The sequence below is a fragment of the Pan paniscus genome, chromosome 5 (genome assembly GCF_029289425.2).
Source record: "Pan paniscus chromosome 5, NHGRI_mPanPan1-v2.0_pri, whole genome shotgun sequence".
Classification (NCBI taxonomy): Eukaryota; Metazoa; Chordata; class Mammalia; order Primates; family Hominidae; genus Pan; species Pan paniscus.
Window position 1 is genome coordinate 183,658,387 of NC_073254.2, and position 14,403 is coordinate 183,672,789.

Below are 14,403 nucleotides of genomic sequence, written 5' to 3' on the forward strand. Positions count from 1 at the left end.
TCCAAATGGCCAACAAATGTGAAAAAAATGCTTAGCTTCATTAGTAGTCAGAGGAATGCTAATTGAAACATTTAATACATACACTAGAATGGTTAAAATATAAAAACACTGATAATAAATATTGGAGAGGAAGTGGATCAAAATAAATTTTTATACTATACGGAGGATAAAAATATGTACAACCATTTTAGAAAATAATTTAACACTATGTACTAAAGTTTTTTTTTTTTTTTTTAAATCATCTTCTTTGTCTTGTAGTCTTTTTTTTCTCAAGGGTCAGTCTCTTGTCCTGCTTCTTTATCTTGTCCTGTCTCTCTCATGATAGAGCCCTTCCTGAACCTTTGGTGAACATTGTTTAAGTGTGAAACAATGAAAATTTGAATTAGGAGCTTGTGTTCATGAACAGCTGTCCGCTGCCAACCTTAATTTGGGATGACCCCCTAAAGTGCTAGTCTTTGAGGTGGAAGTCATATAATGGAACACAGAATTCTTTTCGTGGGTTATTTCAATTTTTCTAGAGAAAAAACTAGCCCATTACCTACAAGTCAGAAGCCTGGCCTTTGCTGTTCTGTGGGCAGTGATGGTCGCTTGTTCTGTGTATTAGCTCCACCTTTTCATTCTTGTTTTCTGCAAAACTCAGTGTCTGAGTGTCCAGTCTCTCTGGAGTTCTGTAGGGCAAATTTGCTGCTGATCACATCTCCTTCTAGAAATGACATTCCAAGCTTAATTAAGAGTAAGAGCCTGAGGTTTTAAGCAAAGGATTTGTATTAGACTTGGTAGGCTATTGTGAACTATATGGCAAACTTTTTACTGGACCTTGTGTATGTATTGTGCTATACACATATATATCTGTACATGCCATCATCACTATAGCTCTATCAGATAGTATTATCCCCATTCTGTAATTGAGGCTTATTTGATGTGATTTTCAGATTCCTGTTTTTGTTTTGTTTTGTTTTGTTTTGTTTTGAGACAGAGTCTCGCTTTATTGCCCAGGCTGTAGTGCAGAGGCATGATTTCAGCTCACGGCAACCTCCACCTCCTGGGTTCAACTGATTCTCATGCCTCGGCCACCCAGGTAGCTGGAATTACAAGCATGCACCACCAAGCCCGGCTAAGTTTTGTATTTTTAGTAGAGATGGGGTTTCACCATGTTGGCCAGGCTGGTCTTGAACGCCTGTCCTCAAGTGATCCACCCCGTCTCGGCCTCCCAAAGTGTTGGGATTACAGGTGTGAGCCACTGCGCCTGGCCAATTTTCAGATTCCTGATTACTGTTTTCATATTTGAGCTTGGATACCAGCTAGAATCTGTGTGCTCTCAGAGTTTAAGCACATAACCGTAGTATACTACTTGAGTTTATTTAAATTGGAGATGTAGGACCGTTAAGTTGATGAGTTTCTAAATTGGAAGTACTTTGTTAAAATGGATCATGGTGGGGGTTTAGGTTGGGTAAAGAGGTAAAATTACTATATACTGAAGCACTGGGCAAAGATAAGGGACTTTATTTGAATATAAAGAGCTATTAGCAGATTTCAGAATCTAGGATCTTGAAGAGCTAAATTAAGTGCTTATAGATGAGTCTGTGAGTCTCAACAGAGGGTGAAATAAGATGTATGAAAATCCCCTCGGAGGCTTTCTTCGAATGATACAGGCGTACTACCTACCACCTTTCATTTGAGAATCAATTTTCTAAGGTGCGGCAATGCAAAATGAGAGCCAGTGGAGTACAGATGATACCAGAAGTACCCAGCTTCTTAAGCCCTGACGGCAGTGGATTTTCTAGCACGTTACTTTTATGTAATGATATACTAAAAGTTGGATAAATGCAAGAAAAAAGTAGGAGACCATATGCATAAGAGTCAGTACCTATTTGATTGAATAAGTAAATGAAAACCACCTGTGGAATTTTGTGGAACTGATAGCAAACTCTTATATTTTGGCCTTTATGCAGATAACATGCAAATGAGGAAAATTTACTTTTCACGATTTAGCCCGTTTTTCCTATTGGCTTTAAAGAAATAACTTGTATATATGAATATTAGGAATTTCTGTTGAGGGATGGTAATTTTTTATTTTTTTATTGTACAGTTTTTAATTTATACAATTATTGATATCACTGGCCTATTTAGTGATATTCAGAGTTTAGGTTTCTTATAAGTTAAAGGTAGAAAGGAATATGTACTCTTAAGACACATTTAGTGTAGCCAACCCATAGTTTTCGTAACATATTTCTGAACAGTTGCTTCTGGAGAAAGTATAATTTTTCTTAGGTAAATAAAAGAGGACTTTCCCCAAAGGATTTTGGTAGAAAGGGCAGTCCCTAACAATTTCTTCAACACTGTCATGACAAAGAGACAGTTGGACATTTTGTGGAAGGGACTTGTATTCTTGGCTGGCATCTAATATTTTGTCAAACTCTTTAATACTCTCTGTTTTAGGTTATTTGTTGATGGACAGTTGTATCTGTTCTAGCTGTATACTGTTCCCAGTTCATAGTTTGTGTTAATACTTGTGAAAATGTAATGCTAAACGATGAGCTATTGTAATTAGACCTGAGACTTAGCAAGAAATTCATAAGGGCTCTAGATTTTATTTCAACTTAGTATTAAAAAGACATTTAACTTCAGTAAGTAAATGTAGATATACTTTATATTTTAAGAGCTGTAAGTTCCAGCAAGTGAATAATGTATAGTGATCCTTTTTTTTTTTTCTCAGTTTAATTTTGTTGGGAGAATCCTTGGACCTAGAGGACTTACAGCCAAACAACTTGAAGCAGAAACCGGATGTAAAATCATGGTCCGAGGCAAAGGCTCAATGAGGGATAAAAAAAAGGTAAGTCCTTGAAAATGGACTAAGTCTTTATGTGAGTAACTTACTAAACTTTTACATCGTAATAATAAAATTTCCAGATTTTTTTGTGCTTAAAACACTATATTCCAGGCCGGGCGCGGTGGCTCATTTCTGTAATCCCAGCACTTTGGGAGGCCGAGGCAGGCGGATCGTCTGAGGTCAGGAGTTTGAGACCACCCTAGCCAACATGGTGAAACCCTGTCTTTACTAAAAAAAATACAAAAATTAGCCGGGCGTGGTGGCGGGCGCCTGTAATCCCAGCTACTCAGGAGGCTGAGGCAGGAGAATTGCTTGAACCCGGGAGGCAGAGATTGCAGATTGTGCCACTGCACTCCAGCCTGGGCAACAGGAGTAAAGCTCTGTCTCAAAAACGAACAAACAAAAAACCCCACTATGTTCCATGTCAGGAACTTTTAAACTTTTTAAAGGTGTTGTCATGATTTTCCCTTGTTTTTCTTTTTTTCTTTGTTTGTTATTTTTGAGACGGAGTCTCGCTATGTCACCCAGGCTGGAGTGCAGTGGTGCAATCTTGGCTCACTGCAGCCTCCGCTTTCTGTGTTCAAGTGATTCTCCTGCCTCAGGCTCCTGAGTAGCTGGGATTACAGGCGCACGCCACCATGCCCAGCTAATTTTTGTATTTTTAGTAGAGATGGGGTTTCACCATGTTGGTCAGTCTGGTCTCGAACTCCTGACCTCGTGATCCACCCACCTCAGCCTCCGAAAGGTCTGGGATTATAGGTGTGAGCCACCATGCCTGGCGATTTTCCCTTGTTAATTATCATTTTTTACTTAGCAAATTAAAATATCAGTTCATCATGTTACCTTCCTTTGTCATTTACTTTTGGGAAGCTGCCAGTTTGGAAATTAGTCAGACTGTAATGTGTGTAAAAGTATATAAAAGTTTTGAAAAATCTGAAATATTTCTTTTGATGAGATTTAAATAAGAATGGTCAAATAACTTTGGATGTATGTCAGATCACTGGGAGAGTTAGAAGACAGAAATCTATTAAAAGGAAGGCTATCACTAGCCATATGAGATACACTTTGGGTTTCATCAACATTTTGTGTTGATTTTACATTTTAAAGTATATTGTTTCTGTTTCTGTGGGTTTTTTTCTCCTGCCATTTCTTCTTTTGCTGGTTTAATTAGTAAAGACCCAACTATCTAAATATTATTGTTAGGAAGATTTTATTTACCTAGTTTGTCTTACCCAGCAATACTGTGAGGCAGGATAGTTTTGAATTTCAATTCTTGTAAAAATTGACGGATTTAAAAAAATAGATTTTGATGGCCAAAGATTAAAAGTGTTTTAGGAAGGTTTGGTCTGTCTGTCTGTCTGTCTGTCTCCTTCTCTCTCTCTCTCTCTCTTCCTTCCTTCCTTCCTTCCTTTCTTTCCATTGACTTGAAGGGGCTATCTAGGAATAGTGCGTGGTTAGCTGTGTTAGACCAGTACACTGAATCGCTTTGTGGAACTTACGGAATGAATACCAAACCCACAGGGTATCTGATAAACTTGTTTTCTGAGCCCTCCGCCTCATGTCTTTTAAGCCCTCACGTAAGCTGACTGGATCTCATTCATTTTTGCTCCTCATCAATGATTTAGTAGCCAAGAAATTTGGGCAAAAAGTTCTCATAATATTGATTATTTAAAAATCTTATTATAATGTATTCCTTGTCAGCTGTGTTTAAAGATATGTTCATGGGAGTCTGTGAGTTCTCCTTAAGCAATTTTAGATGTATTAAATTTTTTTATTAGAATCTTAAAAAAATGTGCATATTTTGAATCAGTTGAGTGATAATCTTTTCAAATGAATGTTGCCATGAAGTTTTGGTTCTCATGTTTGGACTTAGGATTATGTGGTCACTAAGTAATACTAGTTTAATTGCCTGTGGACAATGAATGAAGTCTTGACAACTGACAGATATATAACTCTGTATAAAAAGATTAGTATATATTCATCAGTTAGGCTATTCTGTCAGCCAGTTAACAAAACCCCTTTTTCCCTGCTTCTGAGTTTCTGTGAATTCTGCAGTAATGGCCCCCCACTCACCTTGCTTACTGTTTGAAGCCCTCACAGACAATGAGCATTAGAGCATATAACTGTGTGATTATACTGTTGCACTCTTATAAGTGTTTATAATAAAAGTAAAGTCAGAATGGAATGCTTGGCCATTTGGTAAAGAACATGAAAAGAGATGGAAACAAAAAGAAGTATTGATGTAAGTAATAAAGATAGCTCATTGAGATGTATTTCAGGAGTTCAAGAGGAAAAGCCATTTGCTTTAAACTTTTCTACAGAGTTGTCCATGTATATATAGACATGTGTGTGTATATATATGTGTGTGTGATATATATAATGTGTATATATATACGTGTGTATATACTGATTGCCTGTTTTACTTTTAACAAAAAATGCTACGATGGGAATGGTGTGTGCTGGTCTGAATCCTTCCCTACACTGGTAAACTCAGTGAGAGCCTACCATGGCTATTCTATGGAGTATTAATTTCCTTGGTGTTTGGTGAGTACCTGGCACAGAGTGCAGGCACTTGAAAAAAATACCTGTGAAAGGAGTGACTAGTTCAGGTAATAAATGAAAGGCTTAGGTGTACCTTCCCTCATGTTCCCCGAAAAGGTTGGTTAAATAAAGAAAATTGTAAATGCTATGTACTTCTAATGCTTTGGGGAAGTTAGTACTATATTATTCTAAGCTGCTGGTTTTTAGCAAGTAAGTTAATATGCCACTTTAGTTTTCATTTTCTTGGATTGTTATTATTTCAGCATTATTGATGGGCTCAACAGCATTGATTTAGTGCATAAATACCCAGTGGAATGGTACTAGTTAAGATCATGGAACCAGGACTTGAAAACTATTATGAACTTCTTATCTGTACCAGCTATTTTGTAAATGAAGAGACCAAAGCCTTGGGGAGGTTGAGTAATTTGCCAAAGGTCACACGCCAAAATGTGGCAGTCAAATTTGAAACTAGGCTGGGCACAGTGGCTCACACCTGTAATCTCAGCACTTTGGGAGGCTGAGGCAGGAGGATCCCAGGAGTTGAAGACCAACATGGTCAACATAGTGAGACCCCCATCTCTACAATAAAACTTAAAAAATAATTAGCCAGGTGTGGTGGCGTGCACCTGTAGTCCCAGCTGCTAGGTAGGCTGAGGAGAGAGGATGCTTGAGCCCAGGAGTTGAGGCAACAGTGAACTATGATTGTGTGCCACTGCACTCCAGCTTGGGTGACAGAACGAGACTCTGTCTCGGGGGAAAAAAGAAAAACAAACTGAAGTCTGAGTTCTATTCTGTGGTACATTATTTTCTAATTATAAACCATTTCTAAGAGTGATAACTTCAGACATACTAGAACAACTTGAATATTGAGTATTAGAAACTTTGACTACCATTTCACACACCACCCAGTACACTTGTGACCCCAGATGTTGTGAGGGTTTCTCCCCACAAACCAAATCTCCAGAAAACACCATCTGAATGTCCTCTAATTCAATTCAAAACTGGGAATAATGTCACATACCACAGGCTGAGGGCTCAGTCCCCTAAGACTGTCTCCACTTCAGATGCCAGTTACAAGCCCCAGTGATGACCTGTGCTTTTGACTGACCAGCTGTAAATGTTTTTTTTTGCAAGTCCCTCGTCGGGTTCAATTAATTTGCTAGAGTAGTTCACAGAACTCAGGGAAGCACTTTACTTATTTATTATAAAGGATATTACAAAGGATACCGACGAACAGCAGATGGAAAAGATGCATAGGGCAAGACATGTGGGAAGGGGCTCAGAGCTCCCATCCCTTCTCCAGTGTGCCACCCTCCAGGTGCATCCATGTGTTCAGCTATTTGGAATCTCTCCAAACCCCGTTCTTCTGTTTTTTTATGGAGGTTTCATTATGTAGGCATGACTGATGTTCATCATTGGCCATTGGTGATTGACTCAACATTCAGCCTTTCTCCCTTCCTTAGAGGTTGGGGAATGAGGCTGAAAGTCTCAGCCCTCTGTATACTTGGTTAGGGTTTCTCTGGAATCAGCCTTGATCTTGAGACTATCCAGGGCCCCCACCCATTTGTCACTTCATTATACAGAAAGACACAAACAGGTTCCAGACCACCACAATGAGGGAACATTGCGATAAAGCTAGTCACACATTTTTTTAGTTTCCTAGTGCATATAAAAGTTATGTTTATACCATACTATAGTCTATTAAATTTGTAACAGCATTATGTCTAAAAAATATACATACCTTAGTTTAAAAATACTTTATTGCTGAAAAATGCTAATGATCATCTGAGCCTTCAGAGAGTTTTAATCTTTTGCTGGTGGAAGGCCTTGCCTGGATGTTGATGGCATGTTGATGGCTGCTGACTGATCAGGGTGGTGGTTGCCAATGGTTGGGGTGACTGTGACGATTGCTTAAAATAAGAACAACGAAGTTTGCCTCATGGATTTGCTCTTCCTTTCACAAAGATGTCTCTGTAGCATGCAGTGCTTTTTGATAGCATTTTACCCACAGAACATTTGCTGTTGCTTTATAAACTAAGTTTATGTAATATTCTGAATTTTTTATTGTCATTTCAACAGTGTTCACTGTATCTTCACTACAAATACATTTCATCTCAAGAAATCACTTTCTCTGCTCATCCATAAGAAGCAACTCCTGATCAAGTTTGATCATGCAGTTGCAGCAATTCAGTCACATCTTCAGGCTACACTTCTAATTCTAGTTCTCTTGCTCTTTCCACCGCCATCTGCAGTTTCTTCCTCCATCATACTCCTAAACCCCTCAGAGTCATCCTTGAGGGTTGGAATTAACTTTTTCCAGACTCCTGCTAATGTTGATATTTTGACCTCTCTCCATGAATCATGAATGTTCTTAATGGCATTGAGAATGGTGATTCCTTTCCAGGAGGTTTTCAATATACTTTGCCCAGATTTATCAGAGGAATCACTATCTGTGGCAGCTATAGGCCTATGAAAGACATTTCTTAAATAATAAGGCTTGAAAGTCTAAATTACTCCTTGATCCATGGGCTACAGAATGAATGTTGTGTTAGCAGGAGTGAAAACAACATTCATCTCCTTGTACGTCTCTACCAGAGATTTTGGGTTACCAGGTGGATTGACAATGAGCAGTAATATTTGGAAAGGAATCTCTTTTTCTGAGCAATATGTCTCAACAGTAGGCTTAAAATATTCAATAAACCTTTCTCTGCTGACATCCAGGCTTTGTTGTTCCAATTGTAGAGCACAGGCAGGGTACATTAGCCTTTTTTTTTCTTTTCTTTTTCTTTTTAAGACAGAGTCTCACTCTGCCGCCCAGGCTGGTGTGTAGTGGTGCAATCTCAGGTCACTGCAACCTCCGCCTTCTGGGTTCGAGCAGTCATGCCTCAGCCTGCTGAGTAGCTGGGGTTACAGGCATGCACCACCACACCCAGCTAATTTTTTGTATTTTTAGTAGAGATGCGATTTTGCCGTGTTGGCCAGGCTAGTCTCGAACTCCTGGCCTCAAGTGATCTGCCCACCTTGGCCTTCCAAAGTGCTAGGATTACAGGTGTGAGCCACTGCACCTGTCCCATTTAGCATAATTTTTAAGGGCCCTAGTATTTTTGGAATGGTCAATCAGCATTTGCTTCAACATAAAGTCACCAGTTGCATTAGCCCCTAACAAGAGAATCAGCCTGTCTTTGGAAGGTTTGAAGCCAGGCATTGACTTCTCTCTAGCTATGAAAGTTTTCCATTAGCAGTCCAGACACACACAGTACTTGTCACTTAAGTTCACTGTCTTATATGGGCATGGTTTGCTGTGCCCCAGAACAATTACAGTAGTAATTTCAAAGATTACTATCTACAGGTCACTATGGCAGACATAATAATAATAGTAATGTAAAAGTTTGAAATATTGTGAGAATTACCAAAACGTGGCTTGGAGACACGAATTGAGCACATGGTGTTGGAAAAATGGTGCCACAAGATTTGTTTGATGCAGGATTGCCATAAGCCTTCAATTTGGAAAAATGCAGTATATGTGAAGTACAATAAAAGGAGGTATGCCTGTATTACTTGGGAGATTCAGGGGTTTTAGGAGATTTGTGCCAGGAAACAAAGACCAAATGTATTTATTTCATCATAAATCACAATATCATACTATCATTCCTTTGATTTTTTCAGGAATTCTCCCTAGAGGATTTAATCCCATGTACTTAATGGAAATCTATATACTTGAGCAGATTACAAATGCTAGAGGAGTAATTTTAGATGAGATCGGGTGCATTCAGTATGGTATGGTGTAGACTAGAGGATGAATTTTAGGAAAAGAAAGTAATTATGGTGTTTCACTTGAGGTTGCAGAGGCCGTATCCAGGGCTGTGAAAGAAATGTATTCATGCTAGGAGGCATGGTCCACCTTTAGAAACAGGTGGGAGTCAGCTGGTTCTAATGTAGCAAATGAGAACATGTAAGCCATTAAAACAGAACAGTGTTTTGCACGTAATTAGGTACTTGGCAAATTGTTGTGGAGTGACAAGTAGTACATTGAAGTTCACCCTTTGGGTATATATATGCATGGTCATTGTAGGGGACACCATTTGTGGTTTTGTCTTACCCGTCTGCAATTTGTCAGCTCTTCTGAGATCTCCCTTCTCATAAACAAGAGGAGAATAAGTAGCCATGCTTGTGGGTTCCTCCTTCTCACCTCCTTTTTCAGTCCTTCTCTCCCATTGTGTTGATGGGTGAAATGTATGCAGTTTATCAAAGCCGTGTCAGTCAGATGTTGCATCATCTGGAAATGTGCAAAGACTTAGCAATTCCAGTTCGAGTTCTTTGCTCAAAATGAAGGGATGTGCATTCTTCTTCTAGCCATTCCAGGGCTGCTAATAACAGTGGCTAGAGCAGGGGTGTCCAATCTTTTGGCTTCCCTGGACCACATTGGAAGGTGACAAATTGTCATGGGCTACACATAAAATACACTAACAATAGCTGATGAGCTAAAAACAAACAAACAAACAAACAAAAACCTCATGTTTTAAGAAAGTTTATGAATTTGTGTGGGGCCACATTCAAAGCCTTCCTGGGCCGCATGCGGCCTATGGACCGGGGGTTGGACAAGCTTGGGCTAGATGGTATCAGCCACTTTTACTATCTGTGCTGCATCATGTTCAGACCATGGGACAACCTTGGAAAAGAGTTACAGTCTTCCAACGGAAATGGAGGCTTAAAGAAGGGTAGTAACCCACCCAGTTGCTCATTTCTACCTAAAGAGTACACAATATAGAAACTTCCATCTCTCACTGGATATTCAAATTCAGTTGTACAAATCATTCTTGTCAGAATGTGGGCTTTGAAATAAATTGGTAATAGTTTTTAACTTAATATTTGTTTCCCAAATGTATTTGGCCATAGTCTCTTCTTTTTTGAAGATGTCCCTATAACTCCTTGAAGAACTACAGTGTTTTGTGGAGCATGACTTATGAAATGTTATTAGAGTCATACTGTATAATTGCAGACATAGGTGGAATTCTTGAATTTTGTTTTGCAGGACTTGTTTAGGTAGAGCATTTAATAACTTCTTTTACGTGATGCTTTTCATATACATTACAAATTGTTAAGTATCTCTTATAGCAGAGATTTCTTAGCTCTATTTGTTATGCTTAAAATATATTTTAATTGGTCAATATGTTATATTTTTAGAAAAGTGAGAAAGTCCTAGAGGGTCTCAAGAAAATTAAAGGCTCCTGACATTCCATTAGTTTAGACACTACCCTTGTTTATAGTTTGGTATGTCTTGTAGATTGTTCTTCATGCAGTTATGCATATGTACACGTACGGTATATTAAGTGGATCATATTATATTTGCTGCTTTATAATCAGCATTTTTTTCCTGCAACTCTGTATCCTGTCCTATGTCAGTTCACCAAATAGTAGAGCTTTATGCCTAAGACTGTGCTAGGTGATAGGAAAGTACACTTAAAGGACATTTCAAGGCAGCATTCATAGTGATATGCAAAAATAAATTTCCTTGAATTTTTGGGTGGGGGAACTTACAAGATTTTATTCTTATGAAATATGTTACTGCTGTGTCAACACTTTGAAAGAGAGAAATTAATTCAGTCTTGTGATTGATACACCAGAGTGGCTTTGGCAATTGGTGGCATGACATCAAGTACAAGTAGGGTTCCAAACAGCCTGTTTTATCGATCTTGTTGAATACTTAGCTCTCTGGCAAGCTCTAGCATGGATATAGTTTTTTTTTTTACGTTTTCATTATGCAAAATTTTAAGCAATGGAAAGACAAGTAGTGTAGTGAACTCTAATTTACCCATCACCCAGGGTCAGCATTGCCTCTCTCCTTTCAAGAGGGAACTCTCTCATTCCCCATTGCCTCACTTCACCTTTTGCCTCCCAGATTATTTTAGAAGCAAATTCAGACATATAATTTCAACTGTAAATATTTTATTAGCTATCTCTAAAATAGAAGAACTCTAATGATAACGTGTTTGTGTTTTAATATCTAGAAAATTATTTATCCTCAAATATGTTGTCAGTGTTAATAGTTTCTCTGGTGTCTCATTAATATGCTTTTAAAATAATTTGTTTTAATGAGCATACAAATGAGGGTCATCTACATTGTAATTGATAGATCTCTTAAGCCACTTCCCAAACCTCCATTTCTCTTTCTTGGCTTCACTGGGTGATTTGTCTTGAATTCCCGTGGATTTTGCTGGTGGCATCTTCATGGTGGTGTTTAACATTTATCTCTGTTCCCCATATTTCTTGTAAATTGGTAATGACAAAGGTTTAGTTAAATTCAGCTCTCCCACCTTCTGTTTCTCATTTCTGTTCTTTTTTGAAAGAATATTTCATAACTAGTGTTTTGATGGTAGTACATAAAGTCTCATTTCCTCTTTGTGATTTTAGCAATCATTGTTGATTGTTTTCTAGGTCCTTTTTTTCAGTGGGAGTTACAGAATAGCTATATTCTGTTTCTTCATTCATATTAGCTAGATACAGTTTTTATCAGAAAGGCGGAATAAATGTTTAATTCTTTATTTGCTAGTTTTTAAATAGTGAATTGGTTCCCAGGAATCCTCCAGACTGAAAGAATGAGTGTTTCCCTGCCCCCCGCCTTTGGGTATCACTACGAATGCATTTAAACAGTTTTATATGTTTCTGTTCATTGAAGATATTATTTTTAACTGGCGCTCAAGTTGTTTGGCCATTGGAGGGACTTCTTCACATTGACTTCTAAATCTTTTCAACATAATCCTAGTAGATGGGAATAGTAACTTTGCCGTCTAGTGTAGTGTGATATGATAGTCTGCACTCTTGTGAGAATTCTTCCTCAGACTTGGAATCAGCCAATTTTTTAGGGAAGCTTTGTTAACAAAAAGTGACAAAAAAAAAAAAAGAGAGAGAAAGAAATAGTGCAGAGATTATAGTCTGGGCTCTAGTGATTCTCATTATTGTAGGCTTTTCAGAGCTGTGAAATACACACGAATATTTTCACAAGCTCATTCTCATTAAATTTAGGACTATAATGTTTTTATTTAATCTTCTATCTGTATCTTCTTTTCTCACTGAAAATTCTGGTTCCTAGTGACACAAAATAATGATTCATTTGCTTTATTTCAAAAAAGGAATACAAAGCAGCCTCAGAATAACTATACCCACTACTACCAGTGATACAGTTGGTGACAATTTTACACTGAGCTCTTACTATTTTGAGGGTATATCCACTAGATACAAGTTACCATCTCCTAAAGCAGCTGGAATAATTTTTACTATGTAACAGTTGTGCTAGTATATAGATCCATGGTTAGGTTCATTTGTTGCACTTGATTTTCTAGTTGTGGAAATTGCATAAAATATTTTCCTGTTTTCTACCTTAAAATATTTACATGGTTCCAAAGCAAAATATGCAAAGCAGAGAATTTTTATAAAGTATGGCTTTCATCTCAGGCCCATTTATTTACCTAGTCCTCCCTTGCTGTTTGGGTAGATTTTTTATTTTTAGTTTTTGGTTTATCCTTCCATTTCTTTTCTTTTTTTTTTTTTTAACATAAACAGTTACGTAACAGTTTTGTGTGTGTATGTGTGTATAATTTCTCACTCTTCATAGATTATTATACTCTCAGCACTTTTTAATACCTTTATTATTTATTTTCACTTAATAGTATATTGTGGTCATTTAATGGGAGTGTATAAAGAATAGCCTTTATTCGTTTTTTTTTTTTTGCCGTTATGAAAAGGTATAGTGCTGTGTTGAAAAGTGTTTCTTGAAGTTGCTAGTTTATGTTTGGATAGAATTGTAGAAGCAGGATCGTGTGTGGTTTTATTAGTTAGTGCTAAATTCCTCCGTCTTAGGGTGATGGTTTGCGTTACCATCGGCAGTGTATGAGAGTAGCAGTTTCCCCCCAGCTTCACAAAACTTTGCTCTGTTGTGCAGGAGATTGAGCATCTGTTAAAGGCACTTTCAAAGAAGTTATGCTGTGTGTGTGTGTGTGTGTGTTGTGTGTAAAAGTCATTACTGTTATGAACACTGTTACCATCTTCAGTTTCCCAACTATTGTTTTTAGTGCGTTTTTTAATATTCTGACTGAAGCAGTTTATAAATAATGGTTAGACTTACTTGAAATGGTACCATTACAACATATCTTAAGGCACACTGTAATTGTAATAACTTCTGGCTGGGCTTAAGAAACTACTTCTTAAATGCTTTTAAGTGGAAATATGCTTTGATTTTTCTGTAAGCTTAACAAGCTTTTCTCAGCTAGGGTTCCTCATCTGAACCACAGAACACAGGAATTATTTCATTTTATTAAAGATGACTCATCAAGAGAACCATTATAGTTACACAGGAGAGAAGTTAACCACATATAATTTTTATGTCTTGGGCTGGGCATTGAAATTTGATTCTCATGTGGAATTCTTAGTTGAGAAAGGTGTACCCTGTGAGAAGTGGTTTTTTTCTCGCATTTTATATTACTGCCTCACCATCAAACCATATATATCTCCCCCTCTTCCTTCAGCCTCCCTTATTGGTACCATTTGACGAGATGATTAGGGAGTAGGAACTGTTACAGGTTGTTTGTTAGAGGGTTAATCTTACAAATTGCATTCTTACCAACTTTCATGAATCCAATTGAATAGTAGAATTCGCTATGAAAACAGATGAGTTGCTTTAGAAAAGTGGCAATGAAATGTATACTCTTGTATAACCTGGTTTAGAGGGAACCTTATTAAGTCATCGAGTCTAAACCATATTTGTGATACTTAATTCCATGATATTTCAGTAAGTAGTACTATAAATGACTGTTAGTCAGTTTTCATTACCTTCTACCATAGTTAATTTAATACAATCTGCGGCAGCAGTTATGTTTTTGAATGCCTGCGATTTTTTACCCTCAAGGAACTTTCACCCCTGGAAGACTGATATATTGACAGTGAACTAATGCAGCGGAGATGATATATATATTGTGCCACAGGAAGTCAAGAAGTAATGTGTTCTTTGAAGGTTGAAGGTTTTTAAAGGAAGCTGG

At 37.6% G+C, this 14,403-nt stretch overlaps 1 protein-coding gene across 5 annotated transcripts in view; it reads left to right on the top strand.

The window, feature by feature from the left end:
- QKI (QKI, KH domain containing RNA binding) overlaps positions 1-14,403 on the top strand; it is a 159,008-nt gene that overhangs the window by 61,308 nt on the left and 83,297 nt on the right. For all 5 annotated transcript variants that reach the window (XM_034963217.4, XM_034963218.4, XM_034963214.4 and 2 more), the window contains exon 3: positions 2,717-2,833. In XM_034963217.4, the coding sequence (XP_034819108.1) occupies positions 2,717-2,833 (117 nt within the window). The remainder of the gene's footprint in view (positions 1-2,716; positions 2,834-14,403) is intronic.